The 21,691-nt window shown below is 48.3% G+C and overlaps 2 protein-coding genes across 7 annotated transcripts; one reads left to right on the top strand and one right to left on the bottom strand.

Annotated features, from left to right (window-relative positions):
• Positions 1-6: 6 nt before the first annotated feature.
• Positions 7-21,510, bottom strand: LOC105697472 (probable RNA methyltransferase CG11342). 5 transcript variants are annotated; one of them, XM_012420826.2, is made up of 4 exons: positions 21,372-21,510; positions 2,532-2,667; positions 1,038-1,227; positions 7-638 (listed from the first exon to the last, which is right to left on the bottom strand). In XM_012420826.2, the coding sequence occupies exons 1-4, from the start codon at positions 21,499-21,501 to the stop codon at positions 93-95; spliced, it is 1,002 nt and encodes a 333-aa protein (XP_012276249.1). In that variant the 5' UTR covers positions 21,502-21,510; the 3' UTR covers positions 7-92. The 5 variants fall into 5 exon arrangements, with proteins under 5 accessions (XP_012276249.1, XP_012276256.1, XP_012276278.1 ...); XM_012420833.1 differs by lacking the exon at positions 21,372-21,510 and adding an exon at positions 10,318-10,431; XM_012420855.1 differs by lacking the exon at positions 21,372-21,510 and adding an exon at positions 6,228-6,292.
• On the top strand, positions 10,503-21,364 carry LOC105697461 (tribbles homolog 2). 2 transcript variants are annotated; one of them, XM_012420804.2, is made up of 4 exons: positions 10,503-10,791; positions 13,702-14,402; positions 16,799-17,100; positions 18,804-21,364. In XM_012420804.2, the coding sequence occupies exons 2-4, from the start codon at positions 14,121-14,123 to the stop codon at positions 19,249-19,251; spliced, it is 1,032 nt and encodes a 343-aa protein (XP_012276227.1). In that variant the 5' UTR covers positions 10,503-10,791; positions 13,702-14,120; the 3' UTR covers positions 19,252-21,364. The 2 variants fall into 2 exon arrangements, with proteins under 2 accessions (XP_012276227.1, XP_012276235.1); XM_012420812.2 differs by lacking the exon at positions 10,503-10,791 and adding an exon at positions 10,860-10,982.
• Positions 21,511-21,691: the final 181 nt, after the last annotated feature.

The raw sequence follows: 21,691 nt of genomic DNA on the forward strand, positions 1-21,691 counted from the left end.
TTTATACGCAATATTTTAGTCTGAACACAAGCATAACTGATAATGTGTAACAAAAAACTCATTAATATTTAACGCGTACGTGTTTCTAACAATTACACTTGATTCTTTTTGGAATAGATGAGTAATTTCCGGCGCCAATTGTTGTCTTCGGTGGTGACGACTTCCTCGAACCCGCAGGAGTTCCTGAGGACGTCGACGATGTAATCTTCCACGTCTTCTCTATATTTTATGGAACTTAAAAGGGGGAAGTCCTCCCCTTTAGATCTTCTCAACCTTCTGGACGCATTTCTATAACATTTCCAGGACTGCGGCTCCACGACGACCATGTCGCAATGTTTGCAAATTTCTTTGAAAAATTCTCGCAAGCCCTGGTCTCCATGGTTCAAGTGGATCCACATCGTGATGGAGAAACAAAAAGCCACGTCGAAGCTAGTCCTTCCTAGTCGTTTGAGGAATTCCCCGAGGACCTGGTCCTTGTTCTTGGAGAAAATGTCGAGACACTCGAAAGCTATTTCGCTCCTTTCGGCACTTCGCTCTTTCGCTCTTTCGACCAAAATGGGATCCAGGTCGATCCCGAGCAGGAAAACCTCAGAGTGGCCTTGCTCTCGCAGGAAGTCGTAAAGCAGCAAAGTCAGATCCTGTAAAACGTATCAAGTTTATTTCTGATACTCCCAGAATGGATGCAATAAGTAATGGATGCGATTCCTGGCATAAAGTTGGGCCATAAATCATGCAGAACCGGATTTCACGTTAAGGGCATTTCACCTTAAAGTGATGTAAAAGAGATATTTTAAGGTGTTATGAAAGGGTCATTCCATGTATTCCTTTTCTACGCGTAGATGCACTCGACGGAGCTAGAGCTAACATAATTCGTCCCCGACGTCTATTTCCAGTGGGCAGCGGCGAGGCGTCGCGACGAGGAGGCGATAACTCTTCTAAATTTAGTCGATACGTGTTTCCTAATCGCAGACGCGTCGGAAGTCGCCGGTCGCTGCCTCTTCCGTCGACAGCTGCGGCTTTCCCGGAGCGGAACTCACCCCGGCGTTGCAGCCGACGTCCAGACCGACGTACTTCCGGTTAGAACAGGAGGACCGCCACACGCCGCCCGGAAGTTGGCGCACTCGTTCTTCCGCGGGATGGAATTGGTAATAATTCATGAAATTCCCGTGCCGGCTGGCTCCTGGATCCGATTTTTTCGCCCTTTCGACTTCCTTCTGCGTCGACATTCTGCGCGGAGATAGAAACACGTTATTGCGTTAATGCCTTTGAAAGTGGTAATGGAATCTTATGTTCTTACATCATTTTCTTATTATTTCCCGTGAATTCTGAACTCCGGGGTGAAGCGTGAACATTCTAACAAAGTGTTTTGTAAGCGATCTAAATATGTTGCTCGATGTTCTTTTTGGATCCGGGACTCGTTTCTTCTCGAGCAATTGTTCTTTGGAATTGGTGCGCTTTTGGGACCGGATGGGTTGAAATAATTAGCAATAATCCAACGGACATCGGCATTGCTGCAATGTGTCGAAGACGTTGCAGAACGTTGCTATTTCCGCTTTCGAAAGAATTCCGAAACGTTGCGGGGTTACTGCAACGTGACTTCACAAGATCGGTAACGATTGCAGAGACATTTCGACACGTTGCTGCAATGTTGCAGGGTCATTGCAAGAAGGTTACAATGCACGTTTTAGTTTCATAATGTTACGGAGCTGGGGCAACTTAACTTCGTAAGATGAAAACCGACGAGAGGTTGAAACGTAAGACGGTCTCGAGTTCAACGAGGAATCGTGCGGGTTTCATTTCGATACTTGACGAGAATTAATTGAAATATTAGAAGGCAATAATTCGGCACGGTGCTGCCGACTGCCGGCGTGACGGTCAATTCCCGTCAGGGTCCGCGATGTCGTAAAAACGCCAAAAACCAGGGTCGCCAACTCGCGGACAAGGCACGGCCGGAGGGACGGAGACGCCCTCGGAGACGCAGCGGGAGAGAGAAAGAGCGAGAGAGATTTGCCAAGAGCGGAAGGATTGGGATAATTCGCGGGTGTCCGCGACCCAGATTTCCGCAGCCTTCGGGGCCGCATTGTGTCCACTAGAAATCGATGCATTCCCGTTCTTGAATCGCGGACCTCTGCGTACACCCACGAAAGAAATCCCCAAATTGATGATTTTTAAAGCGATACAAAAGGGTCTCTAGGAATTTATTTCACTCGCCCAAGCGCTGGCAAAAAGAAATTTCGTTAAAAAAAGAGCCGATGGTATTCTTGAACAAAGACACCTCCGTCTGCCGGAGAACAAGAACGTGGAGGGTAGGGCGGAAACAGGGAAAATCGATAATGGAGTCGCTTCGGTTCCCAGAATCGTGGAAAATGTCGAGATTTTGCTGAAGAAAGGGCAGGTAATTGGATGCACCCCGCGGCCTTGGGGCACGAGCCAAGGTGCACAATGCACCCTGAATGCAGCGGGACGAGGCAGGTGTTGGACGAGGAGGATCGCTTTGACCATCTTACGTGTGCCGTTTTACCTCGGTGTACCTTGTGGAGAGGAGAAATGCACCTGGAGACCGCGATGCACCCCGGCTGCTGCGTTTGGTCTCGCTCTTGTTCCTTCTCTCGTACCCCGCCTTCACGCTTCGTCGGCTACCTCCAGGAAATGCCTCGTATTGCAGCTCTGGAACCCAATTTTATAATTAGCTCCGGAAATGCTTTTATGCGTTGGCGATAAAAAAAAACTCCAGGTGTTCGAGAAGAGGTCAACCTGAGTTTGCACTAATCCTAGATTTTCTCGATCTAATTTCGTAGTTAATCCCGGAAAGACTCTTACTCGTTCCTGGACTTTTGTGAAAAATTTTCGATCACGTAAAGACCAATTTCGAGTCGACGGAAAATGAATTAATCCTCCATTCTTTATCGACTCGAATTCCTCTGGGCAGCTGTGATGAATTTCTTGGACCGAAATTACAATTCATTCCAGATACGGTTTTACTCATTTCCGGAGTTTGAAGAAAAAGCGTGAGTCGAGCGTAAAGTGGAACACGCACGTGTAACACGGAAATGGCGCAAAAATAAGCGTGTTTCTCGTGTCGCTAAAAATCAACGATCGTGCTTCTTTTAATGTCAGAACACGCGTTTACCCCTAACTGTGTACATACAAACATAACTTGTTATGTAGTCCTGCTCACGTCAGACTCAAATAAAAAACCGGAGTTCTTAAACGGTTTAATAAAATGAATTAAAGAATAATTAAATTCCCACCGTAGCCAAGATAATTAATCGAGTATTTAAAATATCGAATAATTTCGACAAAGTGCCCTCACCGATTTTAGCGTAACAATGCGTGTTTCTTTGAGTAAAGGAATTTTTTTATTTTCTCAGGGTACTGAGGATTTATGGGAGAAGAGGCACATTCATTTTGGGGTCCCTGCCGATTTCCGAAGAGCGAAAGGGTAAATATTTTCGGGGCGCCATCTCCGAGGCAGCTGAGGGTTTTCCTTTCTTCCCAATTTTGGCCGCGGGCCTTATTTGGGACCGAAAGCCGGATGACAGGCAGAGGGCCCGGAAGTCGACCGTAAAGCGATCCCGGCACTTCCGGCGCATAGAAAACGCCTTCCTCGAGCCCGACACCCATGGAAATCCGCCTTTTCCGGATTTCCAGACAGAAGTCCCTCGGAGGTCTCGCTCTCGACAAAAAAGGGACTCCCTTAAGCCGATCTCGGGCTTCCAGCCGGGCTTACAAATGTCGCCGGATTCTCGAAAAGCTCGCCCACGTCTTGTTTGCACACCGCCGGGCCTGTAGAAATAAATCCCGAAAATTGAAACATCCCCACGAACCTTCCTCCATTATTCCGCGGTTGGTCCGAAAGGACAAATGCGACTTCCGGGCCGCCTCGAGGACCGATCTTGTCCGGATCTTTTCTCGCGATTCCCAAAATGTAAACGGGAACTGAAAAGTGAAAAATCAAATTAATTATCTTTTAGAGAGGATAGGGATATTTTTTTTATTAGAGAATATTACCGCTCAGGGAATTATTCTCAATTATCAGACCCGTTAACGGGTCGACGGTTTCGCTAGGGCGATGGCATTATTTATGAAAAATTGTTATTGAAAATTCATTTGCATTGCTGGAATGGCTCTTGACGTCTCTGGTATTTTAACAACGGAAGTCGCGTCTATCTGGTTAGACGAGCCGCTTCCGGGATGCTGCTTTAAGAAGCTCGAAGCTCCACTTCCGGCCCAGAGGCAATTATTAATTGCGAAATTACGACAGAAAGAGAGACAGAGGGACACGCATTCCCCCATATCCTATTTTTAAACCGACGCTCGGAAACGGGAAAGCAGAGGCAATAAATCCCACTCGCGATAAACAGAATAATCAAGCAAATGATGAATTTCAACGACAAAAAGACACGTTAAGCCCTTAACTTTGTATCCTGATTTTTCACTTTGTACGTTGAATTATTCTTAATTTGCATTTTTATTGTCACTTGGCAAATACCTGTTGACGTTTTAGCTATAGTTTGGCGAGGGAAGTCTCACGTTCGGATAGATAACGTCACTTCCGGGATGTTGCTTTAAGGAGCTCTGTGTATCCGTTTCCGGTCTAATTATTCGGCGAACTGAACTTGAGATAGTTCGAAATCACTCCGAGGAGGAGGAGGAGGAGACGTTGACTAATCGACGAGAGAGAAGGAGAGAGAGAGAAGAGAGGGAAAGCCTTCTCGTTTATCAAATAAATTGCTTCGAAAATAAACCGGCGAATAAACATTTCATTCATGGGGAGGATCGTAAACTGAGGCGATGGAATTAATGTACCTCTCTTATCCACTTAATGAACAAATGACTAATCAAGTTTTTTACGGAATACGAAACATTGTTTAACTGGAAAATAAATCTTGTCATTAACGATTACCGTCCTGCATATTCGGCGATGAGTAAAATCGATTATTATATCGTTTTGAATTAATGCGTTAAACTCAATTGATAAGGAGAACGAGGAATAACTCGACGATGGTCGTTACGAGAGAAGTTATTGGGCAAACCGTTTCAAAAATTGCATTGACCGCGTTAGACGGAGGAAAAGAGAAATAATTATCCGAGAAGAGAGAGAGGTCGGATAAAGGCGAGATATCGCTTTCGTAATGAATTCTGTCGCAACTCTGAAAGAGTGCCGTAAGGCCGTCGACGTACCACCTTATGTACATACGCGTATGACCTCCTCGCCATCTTGAACGCGTGCTCGCATTGTGCACGCGATCGATCTTCTTAATTTTATTTAAAAAAGAAATACCCTCGATCGTGCAATCCTCGTCCCAATTCCTCCTTGCGTCACGAAATTCATATCAGCGCAGCCTCTTATCCTCTTATCAGGTCACTCCGAAAATGGATAAAATCGATTTTTCAACGAATTCACAAATTGAAAGAGAATGGGGTTGAATTAATTCGGAAATTACTCCAGGATGTTTTAGATACTTTTTCGATTATGTGATAAGGATGGATTTTCTCTTGAATGATTGTCGGGAAAAAATGAGGGCATTGAGATAAAATGATAAAGGACAAATGCTAAAGATATTGAACACGAGGAAAGAAAGGCGCATAACATGAATGACGGAGGCTTCGTCGATCTACCGCGATCGATGGAAAGAGATTTACGAGGCCTTGATCGTTTTCGCGGATGATCGAGTCGATCCTAGGCCTTGGATCTCGATCGTTACGCAATCTCACGCGCGTTAACTCACGTCGCGTACACGAGCGTGTCAAAAAATGCGTTCCATTCCGAGTTATTTGCCGTTTAAAATTTCCCTTTATGGTTAAAAAATTCCCCCTCTAAAAAGGACTAATTTTTCAGAATTTCGAAATCTATTCAGACCACCGTCGTCCTTCGTCTCCAGGGTATTCTCGCTCTTCTTATCCCCGACTTCGAGACTTTAGCGAGCTCCCCTACAATTAATGAGTGCAACTGGGTCACCGAGACAAGGATATTACCACCACGAGTGCTGGTTTGGAGGTCGATCGTGAAAAGAAACTCGGTCTTCTCGCAAAGTCAAGAGTCAAGTTCTCCGAGTCGGAATCTCTCGGGTTGATCACCCTCGACTTCCTCTCGGCATCCTTGATCGACCCTCGCGTCCTCCCGCAGGAAGAGGCCCATCCCGTTTCCCTTTCTTGGATGCAATTCGTTCGAGTGTATCTCCTTGAAATAATTATTATTTGAATTAACAAACTCCTTTAAGTACTTAAGAAAAACCTCGAACGACGCGTCACTGCACAATCATGCCGAGAAAACCATCCGATAGGAGGCCGGGGCAGTTCCTCTTATCAGCCTCGCGTTGCACGCACCTGCGTACATCCTCTGGGCCGGGTCGGTTGCATCGGCCGAGAGAACGAACGCAAATGACACATTATTTCCTAAGAGCGGGTTGCGCCACGCCGAGGCTGCTGCAGCCGCTGCTCGGCGCGCTGCGTCGCGTTGCATCGCAGCGCGCTGCATCTTGCTGCATCTCGCTGCAACGCGCTGCAGCACCCGCTCGAGGCAGCGTCGGTGACGGTGGCCTTCCTTATGACCGTCATCGCCCTCGACGGTTGCGCAGTGTCCTCTAAAGGCGCCGATTAAAAATGGTTTCGATATCGGAGACCGGCCGGTCCGTTGCTTAGCGCAATAACGACGTTGCGTTGCGACGTACTCGAGGTACAGCAGGGGATACGATTTTTTTTCTCCATGGATTTTTAACCAGTCATTCTATAAATGAAAACGTCAAATTATTGATAAAACTTTCCGGCGAACTGGATGCACTGGATCGTTTGAAACTTCACGAAGATGGAACGACAAAATTTTTTCTATGTTTTCCCTGGACCCTACCTTGATGTAAAAGGAGGATTGAAAAAATTTATTTCGAGCCTGCCAAGTAGTTCGAGAGCAATAAATAAACGGAAAACGAGTAAATCCGTAAAGGTAGGATCGGGCAAAGTGGTCCATAATATTTCCTCTCGAGTTTGATCCAGGCTTCGAAAGGGGAGCAAAAGAGGTGGCGAGCGCCAAACGGGCAGCGACGAAAAGGATGCCGTACATCCTGTATTCCCGGCTATTCTCTATTTTTCATTTGCAAGCCCGCAGCGGACAGCTGCGTGGACGAGGAAGAGGATGCTGACGAATGCCGGCAGAATGGGAGGGTTCCATGGTTCCATCCGGGAACCGGCCGTCTAACAGAGAACAACCTCTCACTAGCGATCGCCATGTCCATGTGCAACAGGATGCAAGTGGGATGCGCGATGCATTCAGCCGAGGTAGCCGCGGCATTGTCAGCTCTTTGGAAAAACTTTCCACTTTAACGTTACGAGTTACGAGGGAACGAATATGACATCTTTCTTTACTAATTTTCTCTCTGGGTGGGAATGAGTTCGTCGAGGCCGACTATTTTCGAGAACGTGGGTCCTATTCGTGCCACTTCCGGAGGAAGTGGAACCCCGAAGCCGCACTACGGCACTTCCGTGTCCAAGTTCCTGTTTGCCTCGTTCCTATCGGGGACGGATAACAGTCGAGCCAAGTACGTACGCACACTGGTACATTTTACTCGCGTAACCTCAGCAAAAGAAGAGTCTAGTCCGGAAGTAAGCCTACCCACTTGCGTGTCCGTTTACGGGATTGCGAGCGGAGAAACGCTGACGCACCTTAGGTGTCACTTTGGCGGTTTGACCCGCGCAATTTTTTTTTTCACAATTTTTCATTTTTCGTCTTTCGAAACTTCTTGCCGCGTAATGTGTAATTTCACCATGGCAATATCCAGAGAAACGCGATATGGCGACGTTGACGCGAAATGATTAAAAGCTTTCGGAATCATTGAATGCCTGGAAGAATTTATGCGATTCGCCCACGAGGATTCGCCGGAGAAAAATATTCCGGTGCTGACACTTGGGAATTTCGTCGGTTCGCTTTTTTTTTTATTCTTTCTTCTTTATATTCGCAAGTGATGCAATCTCAATGGCAAAACGCGTAGGATAAATCTCGGCGAGTCGAAGCGTGTATTTCAGCACGTAATGCACGGCCAGAGATTATGTAATTCGTGCAAAACGCGCAAATTCGCCTGACATTTGTACATCTTATCCACGCGAGACAATCGCTTTCTGCATCGCCTTGTATTAAAATCGTGATAACGAGACATTGGTACGATAACGAATACACCCGGGTATATTTCAGATTGAATTTTTCTTTTTCTTTTGGCCCGCCACGTGACGTAGTCGGTACGTGTCGGAACGGAACGTCAAGAAACGTCCTAATGGCATACGACGGCATAAACCGGACACGTCAACGGTGACATGGATTTCCCTGTATTTATGGGGAAGGACCTCAAAGGGGAGTCGGTCCTAATTAGGGGTAGTTTCCTCGGAAAAGTGGCCATTGAACGGCCGTTAAACCGGCACTCTTCTATGTACGCGTCGGCTCGCAGACCTCCATCCGGTGGCTTTGCTCGGCTCGCTATTGTGAGATAAACTTTGCACTCGTCGGGCGAGATTCGATTAGAATTTCGCATCCTGTTCCAGCGAGAGACGTCGTTATCGCGGCCGAGGCATCTCTGACGTTCGCCGAGGCGTCTCCATCCTCTTTCTCCCGAGTCGGGCCGGATCGCTTTCGGCAGATGCTCGTCATCTCCGCACTCGCAAAAATAGGATCGACCCTGACTAAGAGCGTCCGGTCAACGAGAGGAGTATGACGACCTCCGAGGTGTCTCTTCGGGGCGTCGCTCATCGACCAAAGTGGAACGAGACGTCACTCTTTGACGACGCGACGTCCGGTGACCTCTCCTGGATCGTTCCAAAACTTGAAACCTCTTCCACGTAGAAAAAATTAAACGTCCACGGCGAAGTGCATCCTTTACGGCATTCACGTCCATATCATTTCACAATTTGAAATTTGAATAAATCTTGTAAATAATAATTTTCGTGCAATATGTACATAAATATATTGCGAGAGTCAGAATGACTGATTACGGAATTAAACTAAAAAAAGTGCTAAGCCGAAGTGGCAGTCTTCGAGGTACTTGCGTAAAAGGAATACGGATTATCCGAAAGTGAAACTCGTCGTCGCTCCTCAGCATCGCGACATCCGGTAACCTTCGCAGGATCCCTCTAAAAGTCAAGAACGGAGTTATGTACCGAGAGTACAAAAAGGGATAGGGAATCGAATTGACATGCGAAATTTAAAAATTACGACCTTCGAGGACCGAGGGAACTGGTCATCGACGAAAGAGTCACCTGACGTCACTCTTGCACATCCCACAGGATCGATAAGATTACCTTGAAATTCAAGATCGATATTACAAAATATTACCGAAAATATCGCTAATGCCGACTCCTGGTCGAAGGTCGATAAAGCCGTCGCCGGAAGCGGAGGCGCGGCGCCTCCTTTGAAAACCAAAAGACCGTTTTCTTAAAACGGAACAAAAAAAAAGAAAAAGGAGTAAATCGCAGAAGCCGCGTAAATCTGCGACCGTTTCACATCCGTCTTCACGGTGGTGCATCCCACGTGTAATTGGAACATCCGCTACGCGATGCGAGGCTTCAACCGTGTGGAAGTTTGCCTCGTCTCTCTTTCTCCGGTTACCTGGGCCTCTTTTTTCCTTCCTTTCTTGGGGCACCGTAAACGACGGCCGAACTTCTTGCCCGCTTCCGCTTCCACGTTTTTGCCCGCGATCCCTCGAAAATCTCTCGCAATAAAAGGAAGTGCAGCCTTTCCGCCTTTTCCCGGTGCCCAAGGCACGTACCTGCAAATTGCACTTATCCGAGGATTAGCATAAATTTTCATCGGGTACAAAGCAGGTGAACAGGTAGTTTTGACTAATGCAAACCCTGGAATCTTCTGCTTACCTGCGATTTTCCTCTTAAATATCATACACCGTCTTTTCTAGTCCTAGGAAATAAAAACCCACGTCAGGTTTGAACACACGACGGAATTAATTAACCTCTAATCCCCGGAAACGTCATCGGAATATTCTGTCAACACTCGAGCTGGACGCTTCCCATTGGTCGAGCGCCGAGCGGGGATCGAATTTCAAAACCGTACGATTTCCCAACGGCGTCCGTTCCGTTATCCGGTATTCCGAAATCCCTAGGCTTCCACGGGTTGACCCTTAATCCTTATTTTCCACCGCCCAAATTCAATTCTTCTCTCGGTCCCTCGTCATTCCGGCCTGCGATTATCGGGGATTATTCCACCGTTCATCTTTCCGCGCCTGCGCGGCCGCCATCTTGACGAAGCGCGGCTTCGACGAGCCGGCGGGATCGAATTTCAAAAACCGGCCGATTTCCCAACGCGACATCTCGTTCCATTACCTTTTATTCCGAAATCCTTCAGCTTCCACGAGTCCACCTTTCTTCTCCTCATTTCCCCCAGCTCAGGTTCGATATTTCTCTAGTTCCTCGACATTCCACCAGGGACTATTCCAACGTTCGAATTGCCGCGCAAGGCGCGTGCGCGGCCGCCATCTTGTCGCAGCCCGCTCTCGGCAGGTCGAGCCTCGTCAGCGCGGTTGAGCTCAGTCGAGAGGCGCACGATGGAGCGTTCGGTCGCGTTCGGTTGCTCCAGCTGCCGTCGTCTCTGAGCGGAGGCCAGCCGAGTCGCTGGGCCGTCCGTAGCGCGGATCCACCGATCGCGAGATCGTCCCACCTCGAGTCGCGCCCTCCGTTCTGCCAACGATTCGCCTCGAATCCGTTGGCGAGAGTCGCCGCTCTACGCCCGCCGCACGACCTACCAGCACCTGTCCGCGGACTCCGGACCTACGCCTGGATTTCCACTGGCGAGTGGAGGTAACTATCCCGAGGAGTCGACTGTGCGGTGCAAAGTGCAGTGCGCGTGATTATTGCGCGCAATTGTGGACGCCTCTAGGGGAGATCACTCACCACGAGATGATTCGCCTCCGAGGAGTCACGAGTAGTATGTTTGCGGAGAAAGCAGGACGGAGATAGCTCTCGCTGACTCGACCCTGGTAATGGCCAGAGTGAGTCGATGTTCGGTTACTTATTGAATTCGTTTGTGCGAGAGAGGAACTGTAGGATAAGTGCCAGTGATGGCTAAAAGAGAGAATGGAAGGGATAGAGTTAACCGTTTAATATCGATTTTGATTTCACCTCAAGCGAGCGGATAAGTAATGCGATTAGGATGTGTAGGATTAATTATGCGAGGAATTGGAACATGCGGCTTGGAGGAATTCAGGGTGGCAGGCATAACTAAGCCGTATGAAATATTTCATAATAGAGAAGAGGTGGAACTGTGGGATGCGACGTTCCACTTTGTATCGTTATTTTTCTGCGGCATGGCTTGTTAAAGTATGATCTCCCTATTTTCTGCATCGATTGCAGTATTTAACTATCGAAGATTGTGAGAGTTTCTTCAACCGGAACATTGAGTGTCACTTTCGCTCTATTCAGGAACTCCGTTATTTCCTTGCATTCGAGTTCTCGATTGTTCTAGAACTTTTTATGTGTTAATCGTGTCAACACACGTGTTTTTTCTATTAGCAATTCTCTTATTTCAATATTGCGATGGTTAACTCAGCCCTGAGTACGTTATTCGTGGAATTACATCAGCTCCGTTTATAATACAAGGCACATTTTTTTATTCGGATTCCTCATAAATTAAGAGCAGTCTTTAATGTTTCTCAAGTCATTTCAAATGCTTAACCCACCTCAATACTTTGGAATTTGGACCGTTCGATAAAGGAGTGGTTTGCATAATCTTTGCCTTTTCTTATCACTCGTCATCGAGCACTATCAAGAAAACGAAATCTGCCTGCACTTTAGTTCTAGATATAAACTCGAGTGATTCAATTCTACGAATACTGTCTAAATACAGAAATATGAGAAAAAGAAGGAGGTCATACTGTATATTTGTAAATTGCAACTTTTTTGCCATTCCTTGAACACTAGACTAGACTAGGCAGACCCTTCGTGCCTAAAACAGGAATTATTAACCATCCTTTCTTAAGCGAAAATTCTATTCTCTTCAGATGTTAAAATAGAGAATTTTACCCAATTCCGTAAGATCTAGTTTAGTTTGCTCAATCGAGGAACGCTCTATTTATCTCGGATGTCTGCAGGGTTGGGTAGGTATAATGCGTCACGTAATATACGTGTTTCCTACGTGGTACATTCCAACGTAAAATGCATCCCTAGTTTTTTACGCGAGCGCAAAGTACGTTACGCCAAATTACCCAACCCTGGATGACTGTCCGTAGAATTTTCAGACCATGTCTCGCCTTCTTAATACAAGAATATCGGAAACTGTGCAGCGAGTCGGTCATCTCGTTTGGCAATAAACTCGCGGAGGTTCGCACATGCGCGCGCACGTGTGCGCAAGATGGCGACGGCGATGCGTGCGCGCGCACCGCTCGGGGCTACGCGAGACGAGCGCGCGTTTGGCAATTTATTTCGCCCGAATTGCGTCACATCGGAGAGGCGTAACACGGCCCGGCCGGGTGCTCGCAATATCGACGACGCGTGTGCGTAAGGCAGAGAGAGAAAGAGAGAGACCCTAAGTCGCCAGCTGGTACGAGAGAGACGGGAGGGAACATAAACGCCAGACTGGGGAGACGGTGTTAAGGCTCCGCCATTTTGACCTTACCGAAGGATATCTACCGGCCGCTCGAACCCGATCGCAATTTCGTCACGTCGCCGTCCGAGAACGGCCGCTTCCATTCACGACGACGTGAATTTCGTCAGACCCGGGACTGACGTTAGGCTAGAGGGGGCGGCGCGTTCACCTGCCGTGCCGGTCAAAGATGGCGCACCGAGGCGCTCGGTTCGGGACTTCGATACGGCGATAAACGTGGCCCCGGTCACTTGGATTAGAGGTTATCGAGGATTAATATTTGCCCGGGTGGCACGGCTTTGTTTAGCTCGATTTCCGAAGGGAAGTTTGTCCGGACTAATTCTTGCGCGTTTTCGCATCCGAAATTCGAGAGGTCTTCTCTGCGTCTGCCTCGGTGTCGGTCACCCTGACCTTAAGGATACTTCCCTCCTCCTCCGCGGCGCGGTGCTCGGCGCGAGGTTGCACAAGAGCGCAAATAGGATTTCGCAAGGCGCGCGCTATTGAAATTCACGGTGAATCACGAGTCGGACGTACGGAACTTGACCTCATCGAATTTCAATGAAACTCAATTCCCGGCTTTTTATCTCGCCGTTAATACTCCGTGCGGCGAGGAGGAGGCCAACGGCGACCAGGTCGTTTCGGGGTCCCGAGAAACGCCGATAGGCGATTATTTCCGATCGATTACGGCGTTATGAAAAGGTCATTCCATATGTATCAAAACGTCCAAGTATTTATAAATTTCTTCAAACCGGGTGCACCGAATCATGTGAAACTTTAACACGTGATTACGGAGGCCCCAACGAAGGTCTTGAAAATCGCGACATTTCATTTTTCGAAAAGAAAAAAAAAAGATGGGGAACCTGACCCCAGTCTCTTATCGGTATAACTTCCTGCACGTGTCCTCGGTAACGAGGAGGAGAGATACGGAGAAAAACGTACCGGTCACTCGAGCAAGAGCGGAAGAATGCCTCGAAGAGCACGACAGATGATACACCGCGATTTCTCTCTCTCTCTCTCTGTCTTCGCCTCGGTTCCTCGGAATACGTGAACGCGTTACATCGCTTACGTGGTCGAAACGCGGTGTCATCGACTTAGTCACGTCGGTCTGAGACCTCTGTTGTTCTTTTCAGAAAGCCGACTGCTCATCCGGGGTGACTCGTCCGATGAGACCTTCCGTCCAAGGATCCTGAGACAAGGAGCCGAAACAACGACTAGGAGTAGTCGACCCCATGGGAAGAGCCGCGGAGACTCCGAAGAGTATCCTGGGAGAGTCAGAAGGGAATAGAAAAGGAGTCTAGAGGGAAAACCTGAAGAGAGTAACGGGGAAGAAATCCGAAGAAATCTCGAAGGGGACCCGAAGAGTGCCTGAGTAACGAGAAGGGAGAACAAGAGAGTACAGACTAAGCTGCTGGCGGCTGCGATTTACCACGAAAGCCTTAGATTAATCTTCACCCCTGTGGTCCACCCATCGGGGATATTTATACGGTCGCGCGGTTTAAGCCGACGAGGGGCTCGGTAGGGCCTTGCGAGCTCGAGCTCGGCTCGCAATATGAGAGTGTCCACCAGGCAGCAGCATCCACTGCATCTGCAAGTGACGAGGACCAACAATGGCAAGTTCCTGGTCAGCCCGAACAGCCAGGAGCCGGCGCAACAGGCTGCCAGCGAGGAAGCCCCCGTGTCTCCGGGGCTGTTCCCCAGCTGCGAGCCCGTACCACCTGCCCACCAGGGTCCGACCATCCTGGGGGACAGGTTCCTCCTGCTGGGGCCCGCGGAAGGCAGCACCCTCTACAGGTGCGTCGACGTCACCACCGGGACCCAGCTCGTCGCCAAGGTGAGAACTTTTCCCCCGAATTAATGCCGCCCATTAAGGCGATTAAGCGACGCCGCTGACTCCAGAAATTAATATTCTCACCTTAAGGAACTATGTTTTGCTTCTAACGCCAGTCATTTCGAGGTTGGGAGAATCACGAAGGAAACTCGAGTTTTTAACTAGTAGTGCAGAAAAGCTTAAACGTTATGATCTCTCGGATGATACTTTCGCGTCGCCTTAAAAGTTTTTTCCTCGCTTGAAATAAAAAAAAAAATCCCCACCTCGAGCCGAGCGAAATCCGAGCCTTCGACGTCCTTCGAGCGCGCGTCCAGCATCCTGTTGGTCCGGACTCCCCTTGAAAAGGTCTCTCGAGGATCGGCGTATCGTCATCGCTTGCCATCGACACCGATCGGGTGCGACTTCTCGATGAGGGGGGAAAAAAAAAAAGGCATACCTTTCTAAACACTCGCCGCGGGCTCTCGCGTGCTATCCAGGCCGCGCCATTACACGTTATCGGACGATGCCACGAAACCGCGTATCCCCGGGCTGGAAAAAATCCCGGATTGCGTCCTAGACTAGCGATCCATCGATCCTTTGATCCCCTTCGATCTCCCCTGCGGAGCACATCGGCATAAACGAGCACATGCGTATAAAGAGCGCGCGGAATCGATTACTCTTACGTCCGACGTCGCGGTGATTAATGGGAATTACTGATAAACTGTGCGATTTGTCGAGAAACGGTGTAAACAAAAGTTGCTCAATCTCTTGTGTCGGGCAACTTTTGTTTGAACGTTTTTTTTTCGATAAATCGTTTTCTTCCTGGTTTCTCGATAAAGCCGCGTGCACTTGTCCCGGCGATTTCCCTTCTCCGCAGGCGTGCCCACAGTTTCTCAAGTGACCAGGTCCCCTACGGTCACACCCCGCGTTTCGTGCATTACACGTTACACGCTACATGTTACAGGCACGCCAGTCCACGACAGTGGTTACCCGCAATCGCGAACTTCCGTGAGAGCTTTCCCCGCTGTTAAAAAAAAAAAAATAATATCACTTGAAACATTATACGTGCGTTCAATGTTTTTCTCTCTTTTTTTTTTCCCCCTTGTCAACGATGGAATATTCCGATCTCTCGTATAAAATTGCCTTCGGGGATTTAATTATAAGTACAGGAAGAGGGCATCTATGTACTGAATTTCTAAATACTTTGTACCCTAATTATCGATCGATCGCGGGGACACGTGGGAACCCAATTTTGCGGCGATTCCTCGATTCTACTCGCATCGACTGTTTTACTCATCCCAGCCCGGTTTCCATTAACGTTTTACAATCGGTGTTATACAATGAGCGGGTTACGTCACCGGGCGAACAAATACAAGGCTGCGTCTCGGCCGCGACTCCTGCGTGCCCGTTATGTTCCTATAATCGTCGCCGTAATCCCAGGGACGTTTAATTTAATTGACGATTACGTCCCGGGTGCACCGTACACCGAGTCTTCGATTTCGCAACCTCCTCGGACGAGGGATCCCTCCCTACTGACGACAACTCTGCTTCCCCCTTATTTCCCTTTCTTCCTATTTGTCTCAACTGCCAGTATCTCCTTTTTTCAAGCGAAGGAAAAAAAAAAATTGACGTACCCGGAAGTTGCCAAATATTTTGATATTAATTCCGTCCGCGTATCAATTCACGGCTTAGATTAATTTTTATGAATTAAAGTATCTAGGAATTTACAATATACGGGGGAATATCTTGGTTATTATTTATTTATTAGAGAATCTCTTTGTCCCGTCCTCGGGCCGCGGGACCTCGAAGAGCACGATGAGAATATGATTTCGTAAATGATTCGGTGTCCTTATTAACGGAGGGTCTAGGTGACGAAACGCTCGACGGCGTTTCGACACGCGCGTGATCGCCCGGACTCGACGATGACGAGCTCTCGATCCTCGCCGAGGATGGGACCGCGAGCAATTCTGCACCAACGGACGCGAAAAGTCCACCTATACGTTCGACGACAGAACAGCGTCTGGCAATTATTTCTAATTACGGGAAAATAAATACGGACACGGGTCGATCGGAATGTAGTTGAGAAACGGGAGGGAGGAATCTCGCCTAACTCGGGATCCTCGAAGGGAAACGTAGGGCGGCATAATCGAGAGCGCGAGTTATGATCTTGACCTTGGTCACTGACCATGATCCTGGCCACCGAGGGGAGATCGGGTTTCTCGAGAATTCCTGAATCGGCTCCCAGAGTCCACGTATCCTACCTTACACCCGGGGAGAAAATATTTTGGTAAGAAAAATGTGCAGGTTTTTTTTTTTTTTCCGGCACCATCCAATATAGTTATTAATTTTTATTCCTACTTCGATTGCAACTCCGCCTTGAACGTTGAATAATATTTTAACGTTGATCTTGATTTTTTTAGGCGCTGTCGGTGGCCGAGAGAGGCGGCGAGGCGCTCTTCCAGGCGCACCAACGCCTGGAGGACACGGGGGCGGCGAGCCCCGTGGCTGGAGTGGTGGAGGCCCCCAGGGGGCGGAGGTACCTCCTCCTGGAGGGCCACCACGGGGACCTGCACGCCTACGTCAGGGCAAGGAGAAGATTGAGGGAGCCCGAGGCCAGGAGGCTGTTCAAGCAGATCGCCAGGGCGGTGGCGGCCTGCCACGAGAACGGCGTCGTCCTTCGCGACCTCAAGCTCCGGAAGTTCGTCTTCGCCGACGAGGCCAGGTGAGAGGAGTCGCGGTAAATTCTATGAGAATTTCTACGCGGGTAGTTTCTATGCGACGCGACTTTCATTCGCGTAAGACGAGTCCACGTGGAACGGATACTCCGCGTAAATTGAGTACTGTACTGACTTGGTGTATTCGCGAGGTGTGCGTGCGTGCGTTATCCGTGGACCACGCCAAGGTATTCGCAAGGTGTGTTCCCGCGGGACACCCACACACGGTGGCCGGCTTATCTTCCCGGCTTAGGTGGGCGTGCGCCGGTCGTTGCGGATTTGCCAGGAGTGTGCGTCGGTCGCTTGGCTAACCGAGCGCCGCCTGCATTCCTGCCGGCAAGTCGCGCAACTAGTTCCTCGAGAGGGAGAGAGAGGGCCAGAGGCGGCGCGGCTGATAGAGAGGGAGATAGGGATACCCCCGTTAATCTGGATACGTCGTTAAAGTACACGTATGCTAAATAACTACTTAAGCCGAAACGAGACGGGGAAATGCGACGCTAGAATGGGTAGCTACTGGAGAATGAGACAGAACTCCGCTAGTCTCGATACGTGTATGCCAAATGACTACTTAAGCCGAAGCGAGACGGAGAGATGCGGCGATGGGACGCGTAGCTACTCGGGAGTGAGACGGAGAAAGGGAGACAAAGGTGCACGGCTACTTCGGGCCCGACGTTTGCGTAGTTTTTTGACCTCTTAAGAGAGAAATGGAGAAAGAGAGGGGAAGAAAGACACGTCGATCCGCCGTGCACTTGCCCAAGCTCCGGGGAGAGAGAGAAAGAGCGAAAGAGAGGCGAGATGGCGAGCCGGTCGAGTAGCTCCTCGAGTACGGAAGAGGGAGAGAGACGGCGAGATGCGCGCGAGTGGCCGCGCGAGAGAGAGGCAGCGACGAGAATGTTGCAAGCCAGAAAAGCATATTGGTTCATCGACTGGGGTTTTGAAACCCTCGCGTAATTAGGAAACGCGTGTGGCTCTCTCGAAAGAGGAGAGCGTTTATGCCGTCTCCTTCTTTCTTAAGAACATCGCTGTATTTTTTTTTTTTTTTTTTTTTTTTCGTTTCAAGGGAGATATAAGCGAATTAACACCGAAAACCGATGGACATCGTAAAACGGATCGTTCCGAATGTTCCGCATAAAAGAAATGAAGAACTTTTCCAAAGATGACGCGTGGTACCTAAATTCTTTTATTTTTGCGGAACTCGAGAGACGGCCAAGAATTTTGGAAATGCCAGGATCGTGGGACGCGAGAATATCCTGCAAAGGGATATTAAAAAATGGCCCGGGTTAGGTAACGGCGCATTACGTAGTTGGCCACGTTGCTGCGGGTCTTCCGCGTTGCGACGTCGATCGGTAGTTAGCAGTCGGTAGTTAGCGGCTCGGCTATGGAGGGACGAGCCTTTCTTTTCTAGGGAGCACCGTTTGCTCCATACGGCTTGGCAAACGGTTTACCAACGGAACGTTATGCCGATGTCTCAATCCCCGGGGTCTCTTGCTAAATTGAATGCCTTACGGTTGCGAGCGCGCAAAAGGGGATACCGCCGCCGCGGAAGGTGCCCGAGCTCAAGTTTGAGGACGAGCTCCACGGGCGTGCCGAACGAGCCCGACAAAATTTACATTTTTACAACTGTACAGATTTACAAATTTCAAAATACGTATAATACGTTATTTATCCAGTGTCGCTAGTTTTCTACATCCCTTGAATTTCCTGCTTCCAGGACCCGGCTTCGCCTGGAGAGTCTGGAGGACGCGGTGATCGTGGACGAGCAGGACGACAAGCTGACGGACCGTCGAGGATGTCCCGCCTACGTGGCCCCGGAGGTCCTGCGATCCGGTCGAGCCTATTCCGGCCAGGCTGCGGACATTTGGTCCTTGGGGGTGCTCCTGTACACGATGCTCGTCGGCCGCTATCCGTTCAACGACGCGGAACACGCGTCCCTGTTCGCCAAGATCTCCAGGGGCCAGTTCGCCGTTCCCGAGGGACTCTCGCCAAGGGCCCAGTGCCTGGTTCGCTCGCTCCTCAGGAAGGACCCTTCCGAGAGACCCTGCGCCGAGGACGTCCTTCGGCACCCCTGGCTCTCGAGGCCTCTTCGAGTTCCTAGGACCTCCGGCAGGTCCGCCAACGACCAGCTGGTCCCCGAGTCCGGCGTCGCCCACCAAGACTGATTTCAACGAGAATTCCAAGCGCCTTTTCTACGTGTCTTCGCCGACCTCCTGGTGCGGGGTATCGCCGAAACCGATTAGGGAGATACGAGGGAAATGGGGGGTATCGGCACGTGTGGCTATTCGAGGAGTTATTTCATTTGGAAATCATGGATTTTAACTCTTTAACCATGGCGGAGTAGGACGAAATGAATTTCATTGAAATGAAACTAGCCCGACCCGATACGCGTTAAACTGATCCGCTTGAACGTCCTCACGGAACTGCGTGAATTTTTCTTAAACCTGGTCCACACATTTTGTACAATGTTTTATATCGTGACTTAAAATGTCGAGGACGGACCTGGGGACCAGGAAAATTGTGTAGCTACTGAAACTGCTCGGAGACGGAAATAGAGACGGAAAATTGTCGTAAAAAATCGAACGATATCAAAGAGAGATAGTGAAATCGGTAGATCGTGATATATAAAGGTTTCGGCGAATCTCCACCAGGACAGGCCCGCTCGCTCTTAAGACCAAGGTTCGACCTGAGCGGATTTTGAGCCGACTCTTTTCGAGAGAATATATTCTATTCTAACAGACTCGTACTTACACTTCACTTTTGGTATTAAATGCCGAATTTAGCCATTTAAAGACAGATAACATTTATGTTAAAGTCCGTGACACGCGACCGAGCGTCGAGTCTTTGGCTCTGACGAGCATAACATTTTTTTCACATGGCAGGTAGTTCCACAAAAACATTGTGGCAGATTTTCAATATACATAAGTAGCTTCAATACATTTTTTTCTTTCACTTGAGACGAATATTATCGGAATCGGTGAAGGCAATCGGAAATTGTGTCCGTTAAGGGTGCGTTTCTACACCGAAAGTGAGGTTACGAGTGCGGATCGTAGTCTTTTCTAGAAATTCATGGCTTTCCTTTTCGCGGGTCTTGCAAAAGCGACACGCCACCTTCCTATTCGCGAGATGCGATTTCAGTGTATGCAGTGTACGCTGAGAAAAGAAAAAATGTCATCGAACGAAAAAAATATTTCTTTGAATAGTGATGACATTTTTTTTTCTCAGGGTGAATGTTCATCGATGCACCGAAGGCTCGATGAGATCCTACTATTTAACACATTTTTATACAATGTTTCAAGTACAGACCCGCTGGCGAGCTTGTCGTATGACTTTTGTGATGTATTGTATCTACGTTCGCATATTAACGAGCTTATGGACGTACATTAAGCGGACATAGATATCTTCCCTACGTAATTGTATGAGAAAAATGCATTCAGGTTCATCTGCACGTTGAGTTCCGTTTAGGTAAAAACCGTGAAAGTATTCAATCGCAAATGTCGAATTTATTCGAGAATATCCACTCTAGGATTGATATACTTGCTACGTTTGCCTTTTAATTTTTGCATAGACTCTTCGGGTTAAGGGGAAGTTTCGTCTCTTTTCCTTTCATTTGTCAATTCCTGGATTGAATTGCATCAAAGGGATGTTCCGATGCCAGTGCACCGATGTGACGATATATTCTCCCAGTGAAAATCGTGGAATAACTTCCTTCGGATATTTGTTTGACATGGAGGAGTTGATACGATTGTGCAGAATGTTATTGCAAATGTGACGGAAGGAGACGCAACTTCAACTTAGGATGTTATTTCATCCTTTTCCTTTTGTTTATAAGGCGAAGATCTCTTGTAATTTGTTGCAATGCTTGTCAGCGTATAGGTGATTCGAGCTACGATAGGAATCGTATATTCAAGGCTCTTCCCATTTTCTCGCTTCCACCTTGTGTGTTCGTATATATTCGTTCATCGTATACAGTTTCTGCATTTCCAAAAAGTTTCTCGACTTTTCGGCCCTTCGGTGCGCCACCCGGTATTCGTGAAAACGTGATGTTACTTTATTATTTTCTACGCGTGACACTCGCGTTCGGAAGTTTGGTTAGGAAACGATATCCTGCTCTTCGATCGATCGTCTCGGTCTTACAGAAAGTGTGAAAAGTTAGACAGATGGAAATGAGCGTTTTCCACGGTGAGATGTAAATAAGTTCGTTCAACTAAGTCCTATCTATAATTAACACGGATGTTACTAAGCTTATGTATATAATAAAAGACGTTTGCAACACGATACTCACGTGTACCACATTTCATCTCTCTGTCTTCGATAAAGAAAATTCCGTTTGGAAATTGCCATAAAATTTGGGTTACGTTATTACGCGTGCATGCAATTATTAGTTGTACAAGAATTGCGCAGTTGTTTGACATGCCAGTACTAGAATGGTTAAAACATGCTGACGTGCGCAATAGACCATCAATCAATGAGGTATTGCAATCGATTAGTTTATGTCAAAACAGGCCATTTAGTCGACTGAACACTTATATAAACACTCTGTAATCACTCGCGCAACTAAACGGTTGCACAATTGGTAATTGCATGTGAGCTAGGTCCGAGTTT

The sequence above is a fragment of the Orussus abietinus genome, unplaced genomic scaffold (genome assembly GCF_000612105.2).
Source record: "Orussus abietinus isolate OABI.00-Male unplaced genomic scaffold, Oabi_2.0 scaffold13, whole genome shotgun sequence".
NCBI classification, from domain to species: domain Eukaryota; kingdom Metazoa; phylum Arthropoda; class Insecta; order Hymenoptera; family Orussidae; genus Orussus; species Orussus abietinus.